Source organism: Ciconia boyciana, chromosome 1 (assembly GCF_034638445.1).
Source record: "Ciconia boyciana chromosome 1, ASM3463844v1, whole genome shotgun sequence".
Taxonomy (NCBI): Eukaryota; Metazoa; Chordata; class Aves; order Ciconiiformes; family Ciconiidae; genus Ciconia; species Ciconia boyciana.
The window spans coordinates 95126327-95151168 of NC_132934.1; the positions used below are offsets into that span (position 1 = coordinate 95126327).

Consider the following 24842-nt stretch of genomic DNA (forward strand, 5'->3'; position numbering starts at 1 on the left):
CTGTACAACCCAGTCAGTGCACTGAATTCAGAGCTGCCAACTGCTTCCCGAGGTTTTCTGGGGTAGCCTTCCTGCAGCCTCTGAATATTTCGCAAACGTGATTGTCATCACAGTGTGCATTACAGGTGAGGAGATAACTATTTCCAGGGAACCGGGAACTTTTTGTTATGATTCGCTACACCTTTTTGCATACTCCATTGGCCCTGACGTTTGTTCAGAACACTTTATATTTTAACTAACTGCTGCAGCAGACTTAATTTGCTGTTCTGAGTGCTTGGTGCTTCTATAAATCTATAACCTAGATGTGTCCTACTGGGTGGCCCAAAATAAGAAACCATCAGCCGAACACAGACATGCAGGTAACTCATCCAGAAACGACCAAGGAACCTGACGGAGGCAGAGAGAGTTTCTAGTTCTTGCAGCTACCGTTTCTTTCCTCAGCTGGCAGATTATCCCTTGTTTTCCACAGCCCTCTGCTTTATATTTCCACGTCCCAACTTTGGCAACAACTGATAAACTAGGACCTGGCTTGGTATTTGACCCCGAGTGAGTACACCAGACAAGCTCTCCACGGCCTGACACCATTGAGAAGTTACGCTGTTGTAGACATTGTTCAACTAATCTGTTGCTGACCATCCTCCACCGAAAAATGCCAGGTTAGTGCACAGCATTTTCCCCAGCGAATAATCTCTTACTTTCTAATTCAAAATTTGCTTCACGAGCTGAAGTGTAGTAAATAGAAATGTCATTCCACGCTTCAAACTTCTGTGGTGGCATTTGCCGCCTTAAATATCATCTTTGCTCTCGTTCAGCTGATACATGACAAGGAAAGAATAAGCAAAGATTCTTAAACTGCAATGTGGGGACAGGGATCATCATTTTTATACGTTTGTACTGTAGAAGACCTCACCTGCACAGCTCTCAGTGTTAAGGCATATATTCATTTCAAGTACTGATACTCTGAGAAGAAAAATATTCAGGCTCTGCAAACTGCTTTCTCGTAGTGCTTCTGCTTTTCCCAGATTTCTCTGTTCTGAATCATCATTATACGGAAATGGAGAGGTCTGGGGAGAAAATTCTGACCGTTCATATGCTTGGCATTTCTGGCTTTATTGCTCTGGATTCCCCATGCCAAATTGGTAGATTAGTTCAAAGGACTCTAATCAACTTGAAACATAGCCATTACCCATGAATTATAGATTGTTTCAGGTATTGCACCTGCAGTCATTGCTGTTCCTCTCTTAATGCAGATAGGGGTAAGATGAGCTTTTTTGACTATTTTTCTCTGTGATTTTTTTTTACATGTTCTTCTAGATGAAAGACTTTCATAAGGGGGGATACATTTTTATATGCTATGAGTCAGCTTGACAAATTGATGATTAATGCACAGCAAGGATACAAACTTGAAAAAAATACGCTTCTTGAAAGTTTCTTACACAGGCTACTTGTAAAAAACCAGAAAGTACTTCAAATAACACCAACATAATTAATAATTATAAAAATTAATAATTTTTAAAATGCCATGTGTAATGTAACTACATTTTTTACTGATGGCAGAATTAGGCCTAGAAGCATTTTTAAACTTTACAGATGTAAACCTGTATCTTCTAAATCCATCCAAGAGCAAATATCTCTACTAGCACTCCAAAAATTGGATTGTCATAAGATGGGTCTTTGTATTGAAATTCACTTTTTATTTATTTTGCTTGTTACAGCTTGTATTGAAAACGGAATGCCAATGTTTTCTTTTCCTCAAGGCATAGCCAGTGCATGTATCTGCTCTTTTTTCAACTGTTGCATAAACTTTGCAAGGCCAGAATTATTTATTTAACTTTCTGGGCACTCTGTCTGAAGATCAATTATTTTATCAGTGTCAGCTACACTTATATGCTACATTTCATCAGCGATAAATTAGATGTGGTGCTACAGAGATACCTACAAACAGCACATCTTAGACTTGAAGTGTCCAAGGGAGCAGGAAGACATTTCACTTCAGTTTTTACCCAGACACATGTCATGAATGTGTCCTGTTGGACTGGACTAGGCTCAGGAGGTCCATGGTTAGCTTCATCCCCTGACTGTGCAGGGCCAGGATCTTGCACATCTCTGCTCTATAACCGTGCTGGACGCCGGGTGGCCTCCTCAGGATGCAGGTTGGCACGAATGCAGCCAGCCAAGGTAAGAGCAGCAAAGGCCAAAGGCACAGAGTGAAGCTGCCAGAGCCCTCTGGAAACAACTGGGAGAGCAAGGTTACGGTGGTGTCTGCTTCCACTGTTTGCTAAAGGTACTGTTACCCCAAGTGACGAGGCTGAAACTAGTTCACGTGCCTCCAAGTGCTACCACTTGCCTTCTTGGCCAAACTGCAGATGTTACAGTAATCCTAAAACATTTATAACTCTGATTTGTCCATAATGTACTGATGACTCTTTGGATCAAAGCATGGATGTGTGACTGTGGGCAAATGGTGAAGTACTGAGATATGGTTGATGTAAGTGCCTGATACCTGTGATAACTCTGATGAAGTAAAGAACTAGTCGCAGTATTAAATGCAATGTAATAGACGTGGGGGGCTCGGAGCCACAGACGTTTGGCCTTGCAATGTTTCATTCAGGTAACTTCTGTGAAAAGTGGTTCAAGCGCTAATTGCAAATTCATCTCATAGCATTTAGGCTTAGCCATGAAGAAATGTTTTTATGACTTGCTTCAGGTGCAATGCTCAGTATCAGCAGTGAACAATCAAACAAATGCCTATAAAAAGTCTCCTTTGCAAGCGTCTCAGGGACTCAAGCCCAATGGAGATTTATTTAAAGTGTGTTCCTTAATGATTTTTGTGGATGCTATTTACTTTGATTCCAGCAAGAATGGAGGGACTCCCAACTATGAAGGAATTTTTCCAGGCAAAAATAGGAGGCCACAGGGCATATGGAAATAATAAGTTTGTTTGTCAGATGGGCAGACATAAACAATGCACCTGGGCTGTATTGTTCAGAGAGTCTTGCTTTTCTATCTTAGAAACCACAGTTTTTATCTGAAGGTACTTGATAGCTTGTTCTTACTGAGTGAATAGGATTTACCATGTCAGAGAGGATACATGGTACGATTACGTGGTCATTTTACCATACCGCAAAAGCAATGTCAGTCACATCAAACCCATGCCACTCCAGTATTGAGTGGTCGTCCAGAATCATTCATAGCACAGACCTAACACTCACTACAACATTAAGCATCTAAAGGCAATTGTTCTTTTGCTGATGGACATGTTAAGCAGGAAGAAAAGTGGAATGGATCCAATATGTTATTAGTTACAAGCTGGTAAACTGGGTCTATTAGTAATTTTAATTGTCTCCTACAATTGTATTGTAGAAAGCAGTCCTGAACAGGCAGGAAAACACACTATGATCTGAACAAGTAATTTTCACTTATTTTACATAGTTTTTACGTATTTAAATTTTCTTTAAGGTATTTGCCATTGTTTGTATTAATTCTCGGAATACATTGCCCCAGCAAGCAATACAAGTGTTATATCATTTCTTGTCTCCTTTGACCAACCAGAGCTTGGGAAGCACACGTAGCCTTTTCAGGGATGGGTGAATACTCTATTCCTCCAGCTAGAGGAGGGCTCAGTTGCCTGCATGTGTGTCAGGCATGTATCCTAACCTTGGGACAGGTACGGTGAATTAATTTCCTAACTTTGAAATAAGGTAAAAAGAATAAGATGAAAATGAAGGAAGGTCGGAACTTGACTGAATGCAGCAGCGCTGTTGACGTCTTGTTGACCTTGGTAAAAAATGGCAAAGGATGCTTTGTTGTTTCCGTAGTCCCTAACAGTTTTATAGAATATTCTATGCATGCACTTCTCTGTGGTTACTTTAATGCACACTGCAATGGTCCTTGCAGAAGTGCAGAATCCCTGCAGGGTTTCCGGGATGCTAATCACAGTTTTTGACATTGGAGACACTAATCGTTACTTAGAATCACTTTTAAGTCTTCTTAAGTATGGATGGAAGTGAGGAATCCGAGGAAGTGATTTTTGCTCCGCTGCCAAGACAAACACATCAAACCAGTGGTAAATAGATGAGGTAATTACAATTATCAGTTTCATTGGCTGATTTAGCTCAGTCTAACAAAACTCTTCTGCAACAGAAGGATATCCATTAGGTAGGAGTTAATGCCATTACGTGAGCTGCATTCTGCCATCTAAAAAAAATTGCAAGGAAAGTCAGTCAGACCAGGAAAGGGGAGCAGCTGCCACAGAGGCTGGATTTCTGGAACACTGTTTACAGAGAGGTGGTCCTTCTGCAAAATATTAATTGCCTTTTTCTCTGTACTCATTACATCACCCAACCTGCAAAGGCTTGCCAGATGCTGAAGGGTATTTGCTGGAGTACTATTTATCTGGTAGTGAAAGTGTCACTTTATACTAAAGAGACAGGCATGGACAGAGCTGTCTGAGAAGATAATCGAGGGTGAAAAAGCGTCAAACAGAAATGCACTGTTGATCTAAGTCTTAATCTTTACATGGAGTTAATTTCATCCACAAATTTCCCAAAGCAAAAAGCTTTTGGATGCTGAAAAGCAGAAATCTTAAATTAGGGGACTTGAGGAGGGTCTCAGATTTTAGTCCAAGTTATGACTAGCTGGTGGGGAGAGTTGCACCTCAGCTTGGCTACTCCAACAGCCACAGGGGAGGTTGGCAATGCAAGAGCTTGATGCTGACAGGGGTGGAAAAGGTCAGGGAGGCTTCTGGTGTAGTTTAAACAGAGCTTCAGAACCTGATTATCACAACTTCCTGGCAAATACCTCAAAGGAGGATTTTTCCACATGTAAGATTTGAGGATTTCGTTGGTGTTCTCTGCTGGATAACGTAACAGAGGTGATGCAGTATACGGTGCCTTTCATTATACTGGGAATGATTCAGTAATGTCACTAACACTGTTTACAGTGACATTTGCAAATAGAACTGTGGCTTCATCCTTTCGATTTTATTTTTAGACATTCTTCTTTTGGATTCAGGGCTCTGCCATACATTCCTGTGAAATTACAGGAACTACAGCCACGGGTGCTCATTTTCGTGGAGAAAACCACGAGGGGGAAAAAAAGGCAAATAAAAAAAAGCCTCTGTTCTATGCAGCGATCAAAGGAGGGTTTGTGTGTCAGAAAGTCTCTGTACTTCTCCTACTTTGCCTAGCCTGCCCGGGCTGGTGGGAGCCGCTACCTGCGGCCGTGAGCCCCGCCGCTGCCGGCTGCTTTTTCTGGCAAGCGGGGCAGACGCGGGGACGGGCACCGGGCAGCGCCGGTCCCGCTGCAGCCTCGCTTTCCCCGAGCCCCTTTTATTTGGCTCTGCCCCGCGTCCTCCCCGGCCAGGCAGGGAGGAAACCGCCCGCCCCCCGCGGGGCCGCCAGGGGAACATCTGGGCGGCCGCGCCGCAAACATCTGGGGCGGCGGCGGCGGCGGCGGCGCATCCCCCGGCGGCCGCAGCTGGAGGGTCGGGCGGCCGCGGGGCTCGCCCGGGCCGGCAGCGAAACCCGTGGAGGGGGCGAGGGGCTGCGGGGGAGGCGGAGGAAGAGGCTGCGGGGCAGCAGGCGGCGGAGGTAAGGGCAGCCCGGCTCTCCCTTCCCGCGGCGGCGGGAGAGGCTGGAGGTCGCCCCCGCGCAGGCTGCCCCCCGCGCAGGGCGGGCAGCGCGGGGCGCAGGCAGGGCGGGCGGCGGCGGGGGCAGGGGTGGGGGTGTTTAGCGTTCCCGGGTGAAAGGACGACAACTACTCCATGTTTGGCTTAACTCGGTCCGTGGGGGGGACTCCTGAGGTAAAAAGCGCGGACGGGGCTTGTAAATCAGAAGTAGCTTTTGGAGAGATTGCCGGTGGTAAAAGGCGGCTGTAGCCCTTGCAGCCATCCGGATTACTTTACCCCAGGTACAAGAGTCTTTGCAGCAGTGGTTCTGGATCCTTAAACAAAGGGGGATTAAGCGTTAGGGATGGGCAAAAAACATTCAGTACAGTTTTAAGTGTCTTGCCTGATTTTTTTCCTCTCTCTTCCTGGGGTGTCTCAAATGGAGATGTACATCCAAACTTGAATTTCCAGGCAAAATCAAGAGAATTTAAACGTAGCCATGTCTTCTTACTGTGTGAGAGAAACCCTAAAATTAGATTATCCCAGCCTCTCTATTCTATTTCAAAACAGAATAACCCTTGGAAAAACACTTACAGTCCCTGCATATGTTCCATTTGGTTACAATTTTTCAGTGATAAATCATATTCTTCTCTCCCAATAATGCTTAATGCTTGACATGGTATCAAACATTTGATTATCTTTCTAAGTGGCTTTCTGAAATTTCAGAGCTTAGGAACTGAAACATAGAAGTACTTCAAAGTATTTATGCTTCTTCCTTTTAAAACTGAATATATGATTATTACTATGCATTAACATACCTAGGACTTGTGATTTCTCCAGTACGTATAACTTCGTTTGCATCACCTTGTATTATTGCAGACCTCTTTAAATTATGGCACACATTGTACCATAAGTCCCCACAAGTACTTTGTCATTTGTAAAAGGAATGTATTCCATATCCATTTTAGATGCAAATTCATCATTGACTCTGGAGTTACCTTTCCGAAGTTTGCTCAGATGTCTTTTGCTGCTTTTCAAGGTTGCTTATGTGGGCTTTTCCTGTATTTTTCTCTTTACAAATGGAGTTGGGTAAACCAAACAGACTTCTCTCAGTTGTGGAGAGTGTGGGCAGAAATAACTGCTGGGGCAGAAAAGTCAAATGAACCTTGAGGAGTGGCTTGAATAATTATGCCTGTGTTTAGGCAAGCTGCTCTCTGTTTACTCTTTCCTTGCACACCAAATCTGCCTGGAAATATCATTTTACTCAGTACTGCAAACGGCCAGTGCAGCAGCACAAAAACGGGTCCCTTGTTTTTCAATCTGAAGATATACATGAATCAAGACTCCTCAGTGTCAAACCTCTTGTCAACTGGCTGCTACTCTATTTCTTAGATGTGACCAAACATGCTCACGCTCACTTGCAGTTGGCAGCAGTGGTCATTTTGATCGTCTCTTCCTATCTGTGAGCAAGGCAAGTTCCTAAACCCAGGGATTATAAATAATTAAACATTGGTTTTGAAATATCTTAGTTTTTAGTAGAGCGCCGCTCTACTGCGGCACTCTTGTCTTACCATGCAGCATGAGCCAGACCTGGAGTTCTGGCACTGCTTTTTGCTCCAGAAGACAAAAGGGAGACTTAAGTCCCTTCTAATCAATTTATGCCTAAATCAGGGCCTGCTATAACATTTTAATGCTATCTGAGCAAAATTCCTAAAACTCTTGCCACACATGACCTTGCACTTGAGACATTTCTAAGATACAGAGTGTAGCATCTGTAACACCAGTGGTTTTGGAAGAGGATACAGCCCCTTGCTGAAGCTGCTGGTCTGATTGAATTACAAAGTTCCTACTCCAGTAGCATTACTCTTGCTCCCGCCATTAATTCTCTCACCTGAGGGGCAGCAGGAAATGAAACTTCTGCTACTGTAGCCTTGCATTATGGAGGACTCTTTGGTTTCTGGTAATGTTGCATTAGCACTAGCCGATTCCCATTTAGAGAGTATGAGGTGGTCCCATAAAGAGGAACTGTACCTGTTTCTTGGATGCATTTTGATTTTTCTAGCTGGGCTAACTCAGCCAGCCATTTCTCCCAGCTATTATCAATGTTACAGACTGCCTTGCCAATGCTCCCATTTATTCATTGGTGTTTCTCTTTCTTTTCTGATGCACACATCTTTCTGCTGTTGAGAGTGTGTTTCCCCCAAGCAATAGTCGGTAGAGGCAGTGCACTTGGTCACCCTTGTGACAAGCAGTACATCAAGCACCCTGATCTCGACAGACAAGACTTGCAGAGAAAACTTCCCAGTACAAAGGCAAGTCAGTCAAGGCAAAGCTTTAGGTGCAAATCCCACCTTCTGCTCTGTTGGAAATTTATGGAAATTACTGACAAGAAAGCTTTTTAGAATTTGTTTTTCCTGCTTATCACAACACAATATTGCAAGCCCTAAACACTCAAATATCATTGGTTACAGCATCCAAATCCATGAGATTTAAACATTTCTTTTAAATCACTTTGTTTGACATCTAAGAGCCCTGAGGGCTCACACTACCTAACTGTACTCCACAGACAGACAGGATGGCTGAAGGTTAAGAACCACTTAATCAAATAACTTCAGAAAGCAGAGATTCAAGAAGAGGCTGGATCTCAGCAGGAGGAGACAGCAAAATGCAGCACAGTGTCCCACTAGAAGCCAATATTCTGGACACATGCCCCTGGTTTCCAGTCTCTTCCCTATCAGGGGACAGGAGAAGCTCAGCTCTTACAGGTGTCAGCGGCTTGTCGCCCAGGTGTGAGCTGTTATGAGCATCGCATTGGATAACTGAGCTGGTTTGTAATTTTTCGGTAAGAAAACTGAGTCCCTCCTATGAACACCAACAGGGACTTATTAATGCTCTTGCACTAGTTGAGATGAGCTCCCTTCACATTTTTGTTAACTTGAGACTATCCTTAAGATGAAAGCTTACTAGTATGCACAGCACAGCATGACACTGCTGCTTACCGTATTTTGATAGTGGTTGGTGATTCTTTAGAACAGGGTCTTCCTTGTAATATTCCAGTTTCTCATTTGAAGGCCTCAGTCACCTCAATATCTGGTACTGTACATAACGAAGAGAAATCTAAATGGCTTTTTTGCACAGTCACTGGTAGCCACAGTAAGGGGGCAACCATTGCAACTGAAGAATTATAAATCATATTGAGGTCAGCAAGCCCTGTCTTCCATACCTGAAGACCTGTCCTTCTCCAAGAACAGAATTTCTCCGTTTTGTCTCTCAGACATGGCTTCCTTGCAGGTGGACAATGGCATTTTAGACCACTCAAACATTGAGTTTTCTCAATAAACACCTCTTTTTTTGGTTGTGTCTTCTTGTCTTCAAGAAGTATTTGGAAACATAAATAACAATTGCAGCAACTTCTAACAGTCTGTAAAGTGCTCTGTAAGTGTCAAATGCAGGATTTGTCACAACCCAGGTAGTCATGAGTATTTATTACAAATATTTGTTGTAGTCCAGTTGTCCTGCCAGCTTCACTGCCTTACTTGATCCTTCCACTGAAGCCCTGACTGTATTGTGAAGACACTGTAAGGGGAGGTCCATAAAAGTGATGCTAACAGAAACTAAATCATATTTTATTTAATTTCCTCTCCAGAGCTGGGCTTTAAGCAATAAATCATCAGTTGATATAACAAACTTTTGCTCTCTTGACATGCTCCTAGCATGTCTATCAGGAAGCGGAGAAGATGTAGGTGAGCACACCTGGAACTACAAGGAGCAGCCAGGGATTATACCCTACAAAACTGGTTTTGGTAGGGTACCCAGGGAGCAATCTTCTTACTGGCAGTGTGACCTCTGCTTGACCGTGGGCCTTCAGGGATACCTAGGGTCTTGCAGGGGTCGTTCATTGACGTGACTTGGGCTGTTTTAAAGACAATAAGAGAAACTGACTTTAAAAAGAGACAGCATATAGGAATTTCACTAGCTGTCACAATTCAGGTTAAAATCAGGAAGCAATAAGAGCTCTAGCTGAGCCCAGCGCCAGGTGGACTGGAAGGGGGAGCTAGTCTCAGATGTCAGTGAAGAGCTCCCGCAGCACAGCAGCGGGATGTCGCAGCACGTCCTTCCACCATGGCGTCTGTCCGACAGTGCTCAGCCGCTGCCGCACACAATCAAAAACTTGCTCGAGTCTGCTGGGTTGGGAGGAGCTGTGCATCGGCAGCCCTTCGCTTTGAGTCTGCTGTGACCCTCTGTGGGGAAGGGAACTGCTGCTCTGCACAGGGGACAGATGGGAGGTCACCCCACAGGAGGCAGCGGCTACCGCTGGGCTCCTGCGGGCAGGGAAGTGGCTGCGGTGGCTGAAGCCAAACATACTCCCACAGGAGGTAGCACTCTCATACCTGCAATAGTTTACTCACATACCTGTGCTATTCTACCCTTTATTTCAGGCAGTGCTAGGAAATAACAGGTTTTATGACCAATAAAGAAACTATGGATCTTTCATAGGAAAAAGTGACTCTTATGTATCCCATGCAATTACAAGATTCAATTTTTCATGTATGTATGTTTTGTGAACTTGTGGTGATCTGAATAAAAGGCTCCAAATTGGCAGTCCTGAAGACCAAAAATGTCATATCCACAGACTAGCAGCTGCTCTGATATCAAGAGCCAATGGTAAGATTATTATGGAGTGTTTGTTGTCCCTGGATAACCCCTGGAGATAGGCTGCTCCGCTATGGGAGCAGAAACAGAGTCAGCACATGCACGGAGTAAGGGGAAAGCAAGCCAGAAAACTGAGGGTCACGAGAGATGAAAAAAGACAGTGAGGAGCACTCAAAGGGCTGAGAAGCACAAGTATCTGGGAAGGAGGAGTTGTTGACAGATGCAAGGCACTGACAGGTTGTGGGCCCAAACTCAGCACTAGAGAGATTGTGTCTTGGAGTCCCTCCTTTCTAACGCCAGTATGTAGATTCCTGGTCCTTACCTCTTTGGGATTTTTGGTTTTCATCCCTGTCTTGTAGGCCTGAAGATTTTATCAAGGGTTGAATTCTTCTCTTACAAGCTTCAGAGATGCCTATTCATGACATTTCTTTTTTTTGACCTGAAAATCTTTATCTCCCACACCCTTAAGCCAAAAATATCAAGGCTGTACTGTCACTTTTTAGCATTTCAAGAAGTCTTGAGTCCTGCTTTCATTAGCATACGCAGTGCATAGTTCCAGTTTAATTCTGAAGGAGCGATAGGTGCCAGCTGAGTATTTCCTTAACACCAGAGCAGTGATCTCATCTGGAAACGTGGGGCTGTAGTTGCTGAAACACTTTTAGTCATGACATGAAACCAGGACTGCATTTTTTAGTGAACAAAGTAATTACAGCAGACATTGCTTTTCAGATCAGCATGGCTCTCCATGATGTTTACTATTTAATGGCTGCAGGATAAAAGGCACTTGCCTCGTGAATACATCTTTAGCTGCAAGTAGGAAATTTTGGTACTGAAGTAAACTTGTCTGTGATTTTCTTGTCTTAGATGCATTCAATTTTGCTGGATTCCAGTTTTTGGTAAAAGCTGTATGATCACAGCTTGTTCACTCTGTCTACAAATGTGTTATTTCCTCCTCTTATCTTGGTGCATTATTCTCACTGACATCATGATCGATTCCTGCGGCTGTTATGGATAAATAAACATTTAGTATCAAATATTATAAACTCCACATCATTGTGTCCTAATCTAGCGTATGGGAGAAAAATAACGCTTCAGTTTTACCGTTGCAGTAAATTTGCTAATGTTTAATCTTTGGGTTTAACTTTTGTTATATGGTTCCGTAGCAGAAATGAATGCATTGCAGCAGAGTGAGTTTGTGGCCTCATAACTTGTGTCGTTTCTGGAAAAAAAATACATTTTGGTTGACAGTCCTCTTTAACATCCCCCAGGGCTTGATAAACACAGGAAATTGCAAGGCATACTGCTGTGGCAGGAGAATGCGCAGGGAAGGGAAGCTGCCTGCTGCAGGGCTAGCTCTGGCTCAGCTACCACTTGTGTGCCCGTCCAGTACAGGTTACGCTGCCTAGGCCCCTGGCTTTTTTTAAAGGGAGAAGGGGAAAAAAGGGAAAGTAATCTAGTTCTTCAAGAAGCGATTGAGAAGCTGTCTGAGTAACCAGGTGGTATATCTAGTTTCTCCATACCACTTGCAAGTCTTGCCTTCGTTCCCACACGGGTGGCCTCAAGAGATGAGGAATCAAGCTGGTAAATGTTATGAAACATCCCTCCCGAAAAAGTCAGAAGATGTTTAAATCAATCATGTAAGTCTGTTTCTTGCCCGCCTTTCATGCTTCTGCTGGTGTAAGTGAGATAATTTTCAGGCTAAGAAGGCAGCTTTTGATATCCACAAAAATGCACACCTTTTCTTGAATACTCACTTGGAAGCTGCCTTTGCTCATCCCCTCCTTTGCCAGCAGATCTCCATATTCCCTACTGACCCCAAGGAGTAAGATGCACCCTGAACTGAGGGACGAACATCCCAGGTACACAAAGCATTACTGCTACATAGGGAATTTGTGGGCAACCATCAACAACCTATGGTTGGCAAAGTTTGAGTGTAAAACACTTTTGCAATACTATGCAGCTTTCTAATTGCTGGAAAAGCCTGAATCATGCAGACCTTTCTGTGATTATTGCAAGAAAACCCATGCTTGGAGTTCTCACACATGAAAAAAAAGCACCTCGCATTCATAGGTAGCTGTAAGTTATTCTCGTTCCTTATTCCAGTCTGCTGCAGAAACGTTGCCTGGTATTTAAAATTTACAAACTACCTTGACAATTGAGTTTATTGCCATAATTACGCCTAATTACCTCTTTCTCCAGTTCCCCTGTGACCACAGGCCCCTGGGGAGGGGTGTCAGGGTGGGGTTCCTGAGTGAGGCTGGTTGGGGCAATTAAGGCCCATGGGTGCCCTTGGACCCTGACAGCAGCCTCCCCTCCTGGCATGCCGCACACCCTCCCAAGAACGGGGTTTCAAGGACTACTTGCTATGGAAAGCCCGAATCTGGGCTGGAGCATGCACCTTGTCTGGTTCCTGGACACGGTCCTTGGGGTGGGAGCCCTGCCTGGTCGGCGAGGAGGGAGCTTCCCCCAGGTAGAGTCCAAAATCTGCTTTGCCAGAGTCCAAAATTTGCTGGTTCCTGGCTACTGTGGCCCCATGGCTGCTGGTGGTGGTGGAAGGTCCTGGGTGGTGATGCTTCACGGTGGAGACATGAAAAGCTGAGTGAGCCTGAAGGGATCCTGGGGGTGCACACAGCAGGTAACGGGTGATTCAGTCAGCATGGTCAGGGAGTCTGCGTATGCTTGCTGGAAAGCCAAACCCTGTCATCCATGGTGAGGGCCGTGGCCGGGTGATGCCAGCTGCGTGCCTCTTGTAGGCACCAGCACCGTTGGCTTTGCCTGGCAGGGTTAGGAGCAGGATTTGGACAGGGTTGAGGTGCTGTGACTGGATGGCTTTGGGGGGCAGTGGAGGGAGCGTGGGCAGACCCTGCATGCCTGAACCCAGACCTCATGGCATCCAGCAGTGGGGCAGCCTCAGGATTTTCCCTGCTTGCATCTCTGGCAGATGACGCACTCTAGGGAAGGTGGTGGGCAGCAAGGAAGGTTTGCTGCTGAGAATGTGGCTGTGGCTCTGCCAGCACCCCGGCCCTGAAATCACTGAAGATAAAAGAGGATTTGGGATTTGCACATCTTACAACATCAGTCCTCCAGTGATTTGTTTGCTAGCTTATGGGATAAGGCTCTGTAAAAAATAAACCCTCAAATTTATTAAGTATTGTCATAACACGCTGATGCCATCTTTATCCAGTAAAAAGCACCTGAGATACCAAAACTGGCTGGCTCCCAAGCCATGCAGAAGAGCGGCAGCTCCTTTGTCCCGAGCTGCACAGGGGGATGCCAAAGCGCAGCATGGAAAGGCAGCAGCCTGCCTTCCCATCCTCCTCTCCTTTCACCTCCCGTTACGCCCCTGCCTCACACCTCCCAGATCCATGTCCTGACCCCGCAGTCATCTTCCTGCAGAGGAGGCTCTGCTTATCCTCGACGTGTCCTCAGTGTCATATTAAGCCCCCAAACCATGCGATATCACCTGGTTTACTTGCAGGCAAAACTTCTCAGTCACATCAAAACTGTGGGTGGTGGCAGTTGACTTCTAGCCTCGCCGAAATAAACTCTCAGGCCTGATAAGAAAAAAATTAATGAATTGGGAAGTTTAATCAGTTTAAGGTGAGCTCTGTCATGATGTTTTCACGTTTACTAAGGATTTAAACTTGAAATATAACTCCTTTCTGAAGCAGACTGTGTTGAGATTCAATGTTCCAAAGGTCTGCCACAACAGCTGGCTGGCAGATCTGACGTGTCTTTTTCTAGAGGAATCCTACAAATAATCCCCAACATCTTTGGATGAGCTCAAACTGAAGTTTACACTCTCTAAAGCTAATAATACATGATTGTATTGCTTATAGCAAAAAATCAATTTTTCTGGTTCTGTTTTGTTTATATTGGATATGCAGCAGTAGCTACTGTATCAGTCTTTCCCTTTTCTACTTTTCCCTTGTTTTAAAAGGCAAAAAATAGTTTTAAACAGAGTATCTTGATGGATTACCCAGATTTAGGGCAGAAAAATCCTGCAGTGATTAGAGCTCTAGATAACCCAGGTGTGAATTTACAGATTGAGAATTACTTTTCAAGTTTTGTGTACCGTGCACTACAAATGACATGAACGCACTGTTCTTCATTTCACTCTTACTGCAGCTGTACTGTCTTAGAGAGAGGCTTTCATAGGTTTAATGTACCTTTTGAATCCAGTATCTCGCTTTGATGTGGGGTGCGGGGTAAATCTTTCCATTTGGAGTGCTATGTACCTGTGGTGAATAATCAAGTATCTAATGAATAAAGTCTTTCTAATGAATGGTGTTCAGTGAGATCAGACATATGGCGAGGAAAGGCCACTCCTCACTCCTCCCCTCTTCCTTTCATTCAAAGAAGGAAAAAAACCAATGTGTCTGAAAAGACAGCAATGCCTTTCAGGCCAGCAAGTTTTAGAAGAACGAGAAATTAAGGCTTTCAAACTAAAAGAAGTATTTCAAAGTTGAAAGCAAAGTTTAGTCAGCTCCTGTTAGTACTGCCCTTTTTTGAGGCAAACAATGGTGCAATGAGTACTGGCAGTGATGCACAAGCTGGTCAGATTCTTTGAAATAAAGACGTCCCGAAATGAGGTACCTTTTCTGCGAGACTGTGGGGGCTGGCTCTAACCTGTGGGGCTGAGCCCCTCAGCCGCACCGCTGAGAGCCTGACTGCGCTGTAGGCTGCTCGAGAGTGAGCAGTGCTCTCCCCACTTTCAAATAAAACACACAGGCATCAACCCAGCGGGACTTTAAGGGTGGTGGGGGAGGCAGAGGAGGCAGAGAAAGGTTCTTTCCGTCCGACCCTTGGACCCTCGGCTGCCACCTCTTCCTCCTACCCTGCCCAGCCCACCCTGGGCCAGGATCTGAGATGCTCAGCTCAGAAGCAGGCTGATTTGACACCACTAACACGTGCTCAGCCCCAGGGAGGTTTAGAGCTTAATTCAGCATTTTATGAGCGGAGATGGAGGTGGTCATCACCATCGTGGTGGCTGAGGTGCCCATGCTGAGAGCTGCCTGATGGCTCTGCCACCGCTTTTGCTGCTCTGATCTGAGCGGCCAGCCGGCCACCAGGCAAGGCAAAGCCCCCTACAACAGCTCTGGGCATGGCACCCTTGCTTTTCTTCTTGACAGGAGACAAGTGGCATGCAGGAGCCCTTCCCCACACAGCAGAAATCCCAAATGGAGTCTTTCGCTTTTCACAAGAATACGTAAACACGTCCCTCATTCCCCCTTTAGCTGCCCCACGGCTGGCAAGCGCTGCTACCCCAGGAGCCTTCCCCAGGCTCTGTGCAGCCATCTCAGCACGCTTTCCTTCCAGGCTTTGACACGCAGATGCCAGCACTGACAACACCTGCGAGGACACAACCAGAAATGGGCTTGCTTGGGCAACCAGTATCACGTTTCCCTTTTCTTGTCCTTCAGCAATACTTTCCTAGAAATTAGCTAAGGGGAGTTTTATCCAGGGAAAGCTTTTAAAGCTCACCCCTCCCCTTCTGCAGCCCTTACAGTGGGAGAAACCAGCTCTGGAAGAGCAGGGGACAGGCAGCAGGAGCAGGACCCTCTTCAGCATCCCTGTTTAAATCACAGCCTGCCTCGTGCTATGCATGAAAAGTCGTATTTTTTTTCTTCTCCTTTGTGGCTATATAGGTCACCTCTCCTCATGCAGTTGGGTAATAGTCCTATGGCAGCTTCAGGACCTGTGCATGTGGAAAAGTTTCTCTTCTCAAAAAAAAAAAAAAATAAAAAATTAATGCTTTCAGTGGAGTTTAGCCTCCAGAAATAGGAGAAGGCTCACGCTACGTGACTAGACAGCATTACGTGAACCATCTGCAAGTACTCCATGGCCCACAAGCCACAGTTTAAAACTTCTTATGCAGAGCTGACCATAGGAAATACTTACTGAAAAGAAAAATATACCAGAGCCTCCATGTTCTATTCATAACCAGATGGCTCCAGCATAGCGTGGCAATCGGATTTTTAAGTCAGCAATGATAATAACAGAAAGTACAGATTGCCAATGCTTCTAAAGTGGTTGTTCTTGATTGTTGCCTGTGGAAAGATTTAGTATGCCTATGCCTTTGGGTCATGATGCACAACTCAGTTTCTAATAACTTAAAGAAAAATTGCAATTTAATGTTAGAACTGTCATTTTAATCAAGAAGCTATTGGAACTAAGTTAACTCTCCTAAAAGTTGGGGTAATGACCAGAATTAATGCACTGCTTTTAAATGACTGTGTTACACTGACCAACTAATAACCTTATCACTCAGTGCACTTGATGTACTTGATAATATGTATCTAGTTGTGGGTGCCTAACTCACCTATCAGATACTGAGAATGACTTGATGTTTGTAAATCATAATGAGACATCCGGATTGAAATATAAAATACAATTTATTAGTGAATAGTTAGCCATCGGATCTGTATACAATTAATTTTTCCTTCAGTCAGGTATTGTCTTGATTTCTGTTTGTGGAGTAAAGAAACATAAAACCCTCTCTAAAGGTGAAAGAACCAAATTGTGAATATTCATGTTCTCTCTTTTGCTAGTACAACTTCAGCAGCATGACAGAGTGTACTATGGCTTTTTTTCTCTTAACTTGCCAACTGCCAGCTCTGTGTTTCAGGTCAGCTGCTTTGCAGTTGGGTCTCTCACTCTTGTCCTGCAAAGCTATGAAACTGGGGAGACTGGCTGGGTGTTTTGAACAGCCAGGAAAGATAAGTACCTAAATCTACTTTTAAATAACGTGTGAGTACTTAATTCAGTGACACCCTTTTGATCTATGCAAGGAGATACTTTAAAATTATAACCCACAGAATTCTCCTACTATTCCCATAACTGATCTGCATTTGTTTCACCTTCAGGTATCACCTAGCAGACAACCATGGGCAATTTCAAAGGGCATGCCCTCCCCGGAAGCTTCTTCCTTCTTTTTGGCTTGTGGTGGTCAGTGAAGTATCCACTGAAGTACGCCTGTCGAAAAAACAAGAATGCTTGCTACCTTGGTTCCAGGGCAGGATTTCAGCGCCTGGAGTTTGTTGAGGGGATCATCAAAGCTGTCTTTGCCCTGATTGGTAAGTAAGGTGGATTTGGGGCAGACAACAAAAAGGCTGTGCCTTTTAACACTCCCCCCCCCCCCCCTAAATTTTGTTCTCTTACAAAACATATCTTATTGTGTTTTGGTATTTTGTCCTTTAAACACCATGAATCTAAGAACTAGTAGGGCTACTGCTATTAATGACACAGTTACGACTGTAACATGGTTTCTGTTCATAGAGCTCTTCTGGAACTTCTTTAAGGTCTCCTGACTATTTCACAGCTGGTCCATTTGAGTGTTCATATGCTGGTCACTGCTTCAGGGAGGGAGATGAGATATTTAGGCAAGGGGCTCCCTCATGCAGACTGGGAGCACCAGACTGTGGGGGCATTGCTCTTCTATTTTGAATCCAGCCATCTCAGATGTCGGTAGTCTCCACTGAGTTATTGATAAAATACATAAATGCAGATGCTTCTTCGTTACCAAAGTGAAAATATTCACAAAGACAGACTGAACTCCAGATCTTATTGCTGCAGGACTGTTGCAACACGGTGGGGGCTGTTTCTCCTTCTGTTGTGGACTGGCCTGGGTACAAACCCATGGGGATGGTTTAGTGAGCTGTGCGGCTGGCTGGAAGTGTCTAGTTCTTGTTTACATTCCAGCAAGCTGTATGTTAGCAATTTACCTTAATAGAGTAAGTAAGCTAAATAACAGGGGACCTGGGGAGTTCAGCACATGTGGCTCTCAAGTTGAAAAGGATCTTAATTTGTAGTATTTTTAGATTTTTAGATTCTATCTATCTACTCTTCTTTAGATGCTCAGAGTTGCCTGGTTTCTAATCAAGGTGCAGGCTGTGCCAGAATCTTGTTCTTGCTTTTCCTTCCCCTCTGGGAGTTGTATCAGTTAAGATACATCAGCACTGAAGTGACATTGTCTGTACAGTATACAGTTCAATATGCCTTAAAAAATTATCAAAACCTAAATAATAGCTTTCATTTTGAGGTATGCGTGGGGACATCTTTCCTGAAAATCTCCCAGTCAGTGTCTAGAGGTAGTTGGGCACCTAAAACACTCATCTAGTGTTTTTATTTTCACCCTGAAACAAATAACTATTATTTCAACGTCTGGTAATTTCAATTCCAGTCAAAAACGTGCACAAGAAAGCCTGGCAAGGACAAACAGCAAAAGCAGCAGAAGGAGTAAAACCTGCTGTTTCTGTGTTAGGAAAACTTGAAATAAAGGTGGAAAAACACTGCATTTGCTCTGCAGCATATCTACTTACACAGCAGGATGCTGGCCCACACTTTATAAACAATATAATTAACTTTAACGTTTGAAAAGCATAACGCATTTTAAACCCTTCCCAAACTTGACTGATCATACAAAGTATCTAAAAGCAGCTTTCCCCTTGCTGGAGTACTGCAGCCAGTTAGCAAGACACCGAGGGGCCAAGGTAAGGGAGGCGGTGGAGCAGCAATTCAAATACTAACTCGGTATACATTCTCATGGGACCTTTAATAACTCTGCATGGTGGAGGGATTTCCTTTTATGGCTTTATAGGAAAAAACCCCTTTGAATTAAGAGTCTGAACTCTGCCATCCTGCATATTGCAGGGGACTGAAATGGTAAATCTTTCTTTTGGGGACTTTAGCATGTGTTACACTCATGTTTGAAACACTGGGAAAGGCAGCTGAAAAATTTAGTCACAGGGCTACTACAATAGCAATTGTTTAAAAAAAAAGCAGGACAGAATAGCTGTCTCCATTTTCACTGCTGGAAACTGCAAGATGCAAATAGTCCCACCAGGAGTGGAGCAGAAGCCTGGTTTCCTCTGGCTTTCTCCTCTCCAGATTATGTGATGCTTAATATATGCTTGAGCTCACTCTGTGGTCTTTCCCTCAGCAAAGCAACTTATTTCATCTCTCCACCCACTGCCTATTTTCTCAAAAATTTTTATAAAATTAATATCCTTGAGTCCTCTGTGCATTTTCACTTGAATTTGGACAACATGTTAAAAACTTTATTGGGAATGGCTGACCCGGGCAGAAGGGAGCAAAACATAGCAATCACCCAGAGCAACCCTCAGGCAGGCAGACTAAACCCCAAATTGACTGGCGTTATGCTGTGTGGGGATATATTGTTGCCTCTATTGTTTGTATAAAGACTTACCATCATTCTATACCTTAAGCACCAGGACAATGAGTTACACTTCTCGTTTCATGTGCAGGAATGGTGGCTGAGCAGTTTGTTCCCGATGGACCTCATCTGAAGTTGTATAATTATGAGGAAAAGCACTGGGATCACTTGATGAACTGGCAACATGCCACCATGTACCTCTTCTATGGCATTTCAGGGTTGGTTGACATCGTGGCTCACGGGACCAATGCATTGCCAGTGGCCATGGACAGGATGATGCTTTCCTTAGCAGTGTTTATTGAAGGTCAGTTTACCTCTCCCTGCAGAGGTGCATGTGGAACTTGCAGAGGTGTATCAGTCTTTGGTCTGGGAATCTCAAATCATCCTTAGAGAATGAGCCTACGGGAGCTGGGTGTTTAACTCCCTGAAACGCTTAAAAAAGATCAGTCTTGGCCCTCCTTAAACTGCTGAGGGTTTGTCTGCACTGGAGCCCAGAGCATGATCACACATTGCAGAGGTGTATTGGTGCCTTCCTAACTGGCTCAGATAGCAACAGAAATGTTCTGAAAACAGCAGCACAAGCCTGTTTTGGGTAAGTGCTCAGTAGCTCAGGCACGTGCTTCAATGTATGTACTGACATGGTATGCAACTTATTAGCTAAAGCCAGTGTCAGTGCATTTACCTGCACAGCAATCGCATGTTGGAATTGCACTGGAGGCACGCTCAATTTATGTTTTCTGTACGCACAGTATATCTCATAGCATCCCTCTGGTTACACTGCAGAGACAGATGAATGTGACTTTTTGTTCATGTGTTTTAAATGAAAGGTGACAGAGCTGCAGCTTCTCATGCAATTCCTGGTCTGAGCTCAACAGTGGGAGTACACAGTACGTAGGTGTCAGTCTTAAAAAATTACTCTCAGTTCAACTGAGAAGGTGATACTGGCATAAAGAGAAATGCTAAAGGTTCACTGTTTTCTAAAAGCAGATGCAGGGAGATCACAAGGGAAGAAAATACCTTAAACTGATCACTTAATTTATTCCAGGTTTTCTCTTTTGCTACCATCTTCATGGGAGAGCCATGCTGGATGTTCACGTTCATCAGTTATTGCTATTTGCTATCTTTGGAGCTGCTGTTTGCATATTTCTGGAAGTTTTCTTCCGTGGCAGTATTGTGCTAGAGATGCTCCGTACTAGCCTCTGCATATTACAAGGCAGCTGGTTCTGGCAGGTAGGTCACTTTTCTGCCTTAGGAATTTCTTCCTTCACCAAAATTAGTCATTTACCCCTTTGCAGATGTTTCACAGGTAATATAATATACCTTTTAAACACAGACCTCAAAGGACTCATAGAAAACAATGAAGTCTTAATGACCCTTTAAAGGGAGAAAAGTATTTATCATATCTGTTTCACAGACAAAGAAGCCATTTATGTCTTTTATTTGAATCAATAAAAAAGCTAAGGTGGTTTTGTTGAGCTCTCCCTTGCAACTGAACATCCCCTCTGATCTCTGTAACATCCTGTTCAAAATTCGCCAGCCAAATGGCAGTGATTTTACAGCCCGGCAATATATGCTGTTCTTTGTGACGACAGTCCCCACTGTCAGCTGCCGGAGCAGTGAGTAAATGCCCAGCAGAGTACTGGACAGGTGAGGCAAAGCACCCATTGACATTGCGGGAAGAGGAATGAAGGCACAAATTATCTTTCATGTTGGCTGCCTCTTTCTACTTTCTAAAAAGCATTTCAGCAGTGGCAACCTAAGTTTAAAAGGTATTTATTTGAGCTCCTGATTCGCATTAAGAGATTGAGTGATGTAAAGCCTCCTGCTTTTCCAGTGTTTGGGAAATTAAGCAAAAGAAGTAATAGCCCAAACGTCTATATTTCAGGGACGTGGCTCCCAAAAGGACTTTTCAAAAGGTAGCTGCCATGCCTTCACTTACTTGTGATTCTATCCAATTAACAGATATTTGATAGCGACCCTTTCTCTGCTGTCAAACAAGAGAGTTTAACGACTTGCTGCGATCTTATAACAAAGAAATAGGAGCACTAGTGCCGATGTGTGTTTCATCTTATAGTGGAGAACTGAGGTCACTCCAGTGATTTTTCTTTCCAGCTTGTCTAGACTGGCTTCCCTTTTTTATATGCTGGCCAGACACAATTAATAAAAACGTTTGCTGTTCCTTAGGAGAACTGGACACTCAGCACCAAATCAAACATTTAAATACTTGCTCTGGCAAGAAGACAGACCTCCAAAACGGCAGCATTTTTCTATTAGTGAACTCAAGAACCTGGTGCTGCAGCGCTTGGTGTTTTATTTTCTTGTTTGTAAACTTTTCTTCTGTGATTTAAGAAGCTTTACATAAGAGGAATTAGATGCAACCATTTATTCTTTGTTGTCTGCCTAGTCTAATTTTAGAACAAGTTCTTTCTTTAGCTCTGGAGACAATGTGGTTTTTGTTTCAAAGTAAAAAAAATGAAGAACTAAAAATACAAGAGATTTAAGTGTGGCTTTTTTCACACCCGCATCAGACTTCAACCATATGTGTGACTGAAACGCACATACTGGCTGCAGCATGACAAATTTGTAAAAGGTAAAGGGACTTTCTTTCTGCATCATCAACACCCTCATTCATTGAATTCTCTGCATGGAAATGCAAAATGCACTCCTCCCCTCCTCCTTCCTCTCCTCCTCTTCCCAGCTCCTAAATTCTCAGCCAAACTGCTGAGCGGTGACTTTGAAGAGTATTAGGCAGTACAGAGGACTGGTGCTTGTCAAGGCAGACCCCTGTGTAGCCATGGGGTTACTAGTTTCCCAGTTTATGCATTAATCTGAATTTGATCCTTCCCAGCTCTGAATAAACAAATCAACTATGTATTTCACACAAACTTATAGCCTTGGGTGAGAAAGCTCCGTTTTTACGTAATTTCAAAACCTGACCTTTTCCCCGGATGACCCAGAAGAAATAGACTCATGGCTCGCCTTTATTTATTAATTTATTATTCATCTTCTGAACCATGTAACACATTCCCAGATGCTGCTGGGAAGAAGCGAGTCAGTGCAAATGGCCGGGCAGGTTTGCTGGTTGGTGATGTGCTTGTCGTTCAGACCATACATGGCTGAGCACCAGCCCCTCTCCTTCCAGTACGTGATTGTGATCGCTGCAGGACTCGTCGGGCTGCCTCCTTAATTTGCTGGGTAAGAGCAGGGGGGTCTGGGACTGGCTCTGCACCTTCAAAGGCATTTCTGCACAAAACCATGTAAAATGATCCATCGGACCTGAGTGTGACTGCAAAATTGTTTTTAATAATAATCACAAAAATAATCAGCACTATAAGAAAATGAAATGTCTGCCTTGTGATGGGTAGCATAATACGGCATAGGATATACGTCAAATGACATTTGCTAAATATCTTTTCTTTTATTGCAGATTGGTTTTGTGCTTTATCCTCCAAATGGGAGCCCAGAGTGGAATCAGACGGATCACACTAATATGATGTTCCTGACTATGTGCTATTGCTGGCATTATGCCTTTGCTTTTCTTATACTTGCAGTGAATTACACAATCGTCAGCTGGTAAGTTACTTGAAACACTAAAATTTTGGAGACCTGTCTATCTGGTCTAGCAGGAGCTTTATTTTAGAAAAGTTTCACTGACAAATCAAAAGGTTTCCACAAAGTCATTAATTGCCCTGCAAGGTAAAATAAAAATAGATACTACTAATCAATGAAGACAACACGACTCATTGCTTCAGTAGACAGGGGGAAAACTCATAAAGTACAGCTCTGACAGCATAATGCTTCTCAGATAAAATGAGCTCTTTTTGATAGTCTTCCACATTTGTAAGTCCATAAAAAGTTACAAGGAGGAGAGACCTTTTTTCCTACAACATCTTCTCTCCCAGCGCTCATCTCTACTAATTCCAAGTGGCTTAGTCAGCAGGCTTCATGACTTAACTTTGAAGATTATTGGACAGGTTTCATTGCTAGCAATTTCCTGTGATTAGACCTGATTTCTTTTTCATTAGCCAATTTCATCCCCTGATTTCTAAAGTTAGCCCCTTTCCTCGCCGCCCAGTGCTAATTCTGACAAAATCCCAACTGCAAAGTTAACTTGGTTGTAAAAGTGAGCCTGATTCTGCCACGTGTGATCACCTTCTGTCTGCAGGACCTTACCAAGCCTTTGCCTGCGCTGTCCTAAACATGCTTCTCACTCCTTGCTTTACCCCTACCATCCTAATAGCCCTATTTAATCATGCTTTGGCCATATGTAGTTCTTGCAGTCTTGCTTTGCACCGAGGAGGTGCCATGTCGTTTTGGATCTCAGTCCAAAAGGCGCCGACACTCAAGGCTGGGTAACTGGTTTGTTGTGTAAAGGATGGCAACTATAGAGAAGGTGACAGCAGTCTTACCTTCCTTCTGATGCTGGGAATGGCGGTTGCTGCACCATCAGACCAGCCCCCCAGGGCTGATCGTGGCATGCTGCAGAATTCCCGTCCATGGGGAGGTTGGCCAGACTCACTCTTCTTCACAGCTTTATAGTACTCTTCCAAGTGAACACAGCTATCAGTCTTGCACCTGCACACTGAACTTTCTAGATGATACACTGAGGTTTGCTTATGGTGAACACTCTTAGATGTGTCCATAGGAACGAGCTCTTACAAGCAGTACATGCAGGTGGTATTGTTAAAGGCAGCACATGCTAATGTCATGGTTCATGCTCGCATTTTATAGCGGTCACTCATGCTAAAATACAGGTATCTACAATTAAGGCCTGGGGTTAAATTCTGCTCAGATTCTGCTTGAAATCACTATCTCCTCTTTATGGTGTCTTCCACAGTGGCCCACCTCCAAGTCTTCATAAATAAATCATCCTAATTCCCTGATGAGACGCAAGAGTTAAACAGTCTTTACCATGTAAAAATGGCCAGATAAGCCTTTGAGTTACTATTGACAACTGTTTTTTTTTGTTGTTTTTTGTTGTTTCCAGGGCAGTTCGTTCAAAGGTTAAACAGTCCCAGTCCATGGAAATGGGATTACTGAAAACATCTGAACGAGATCAGGAGTCAGAAGATGAAATTTAGTACGAATGTGGCTTGACTAGTTTACCTGCTCTACCATTAGGCTAATTGATACCTCATTTCTAGATTTGTTTGCCATCTTATTAATTCTTTACTACAACTTGCTGTGCACATATCAAGATATCATCCCCTGAGTACTATCTACATCTACACAGTTACATCTTTATTTGCGGAGGGTAAGCTTGGTATCGATTTGTGGTGGTTGCACTAGGACCTTGCTTATCACATGCTTCAAAGAAAACCAGACTAATATTAGACAGAATTGGACTGGATGAGGTGGCATGATGAAGTCTGTGTGCTTGACTCATTAAAAGCTAAGCAAAATGTT

General features: G+C 43.9%; 1 protein-coding gene across 2 annotated transcripts; it reads left to right on the forward strand.

Moving 5' to 3' along the window:
• Positions 1-24842, forward strand: TMEM45A (transmembrane protein 45A). Of its 2 annotated transcripts, XM_072883876.1 has the most exons (7): positions 1-125; positions 470-656; positions 17128-17337; positions 19528-19740; positions 20482-20666; positions 22864-23009; positions 24424-24842. In XM_072883876.1, exons 3-7 carry the CDS (start codon positions 17148-17150, stop codon positions 24515-24517), a joined length of 828 nt encoding a protein of 275 aa, XP_072739977.1. In that variant the 5' UTR covers positions 1-125; positions 470-656; positions 17128-17147; the 3' UTR covers positions 24518-24842. The 2 variants fall into 2 exon arrangements, with proteins under 2 accessions (XP_072739977.1, XP_072739967.1); XM_072883866.1 differs by lacking the exons at positions 1-125; positions 470-656 and adding an exon at positions 5339-5591.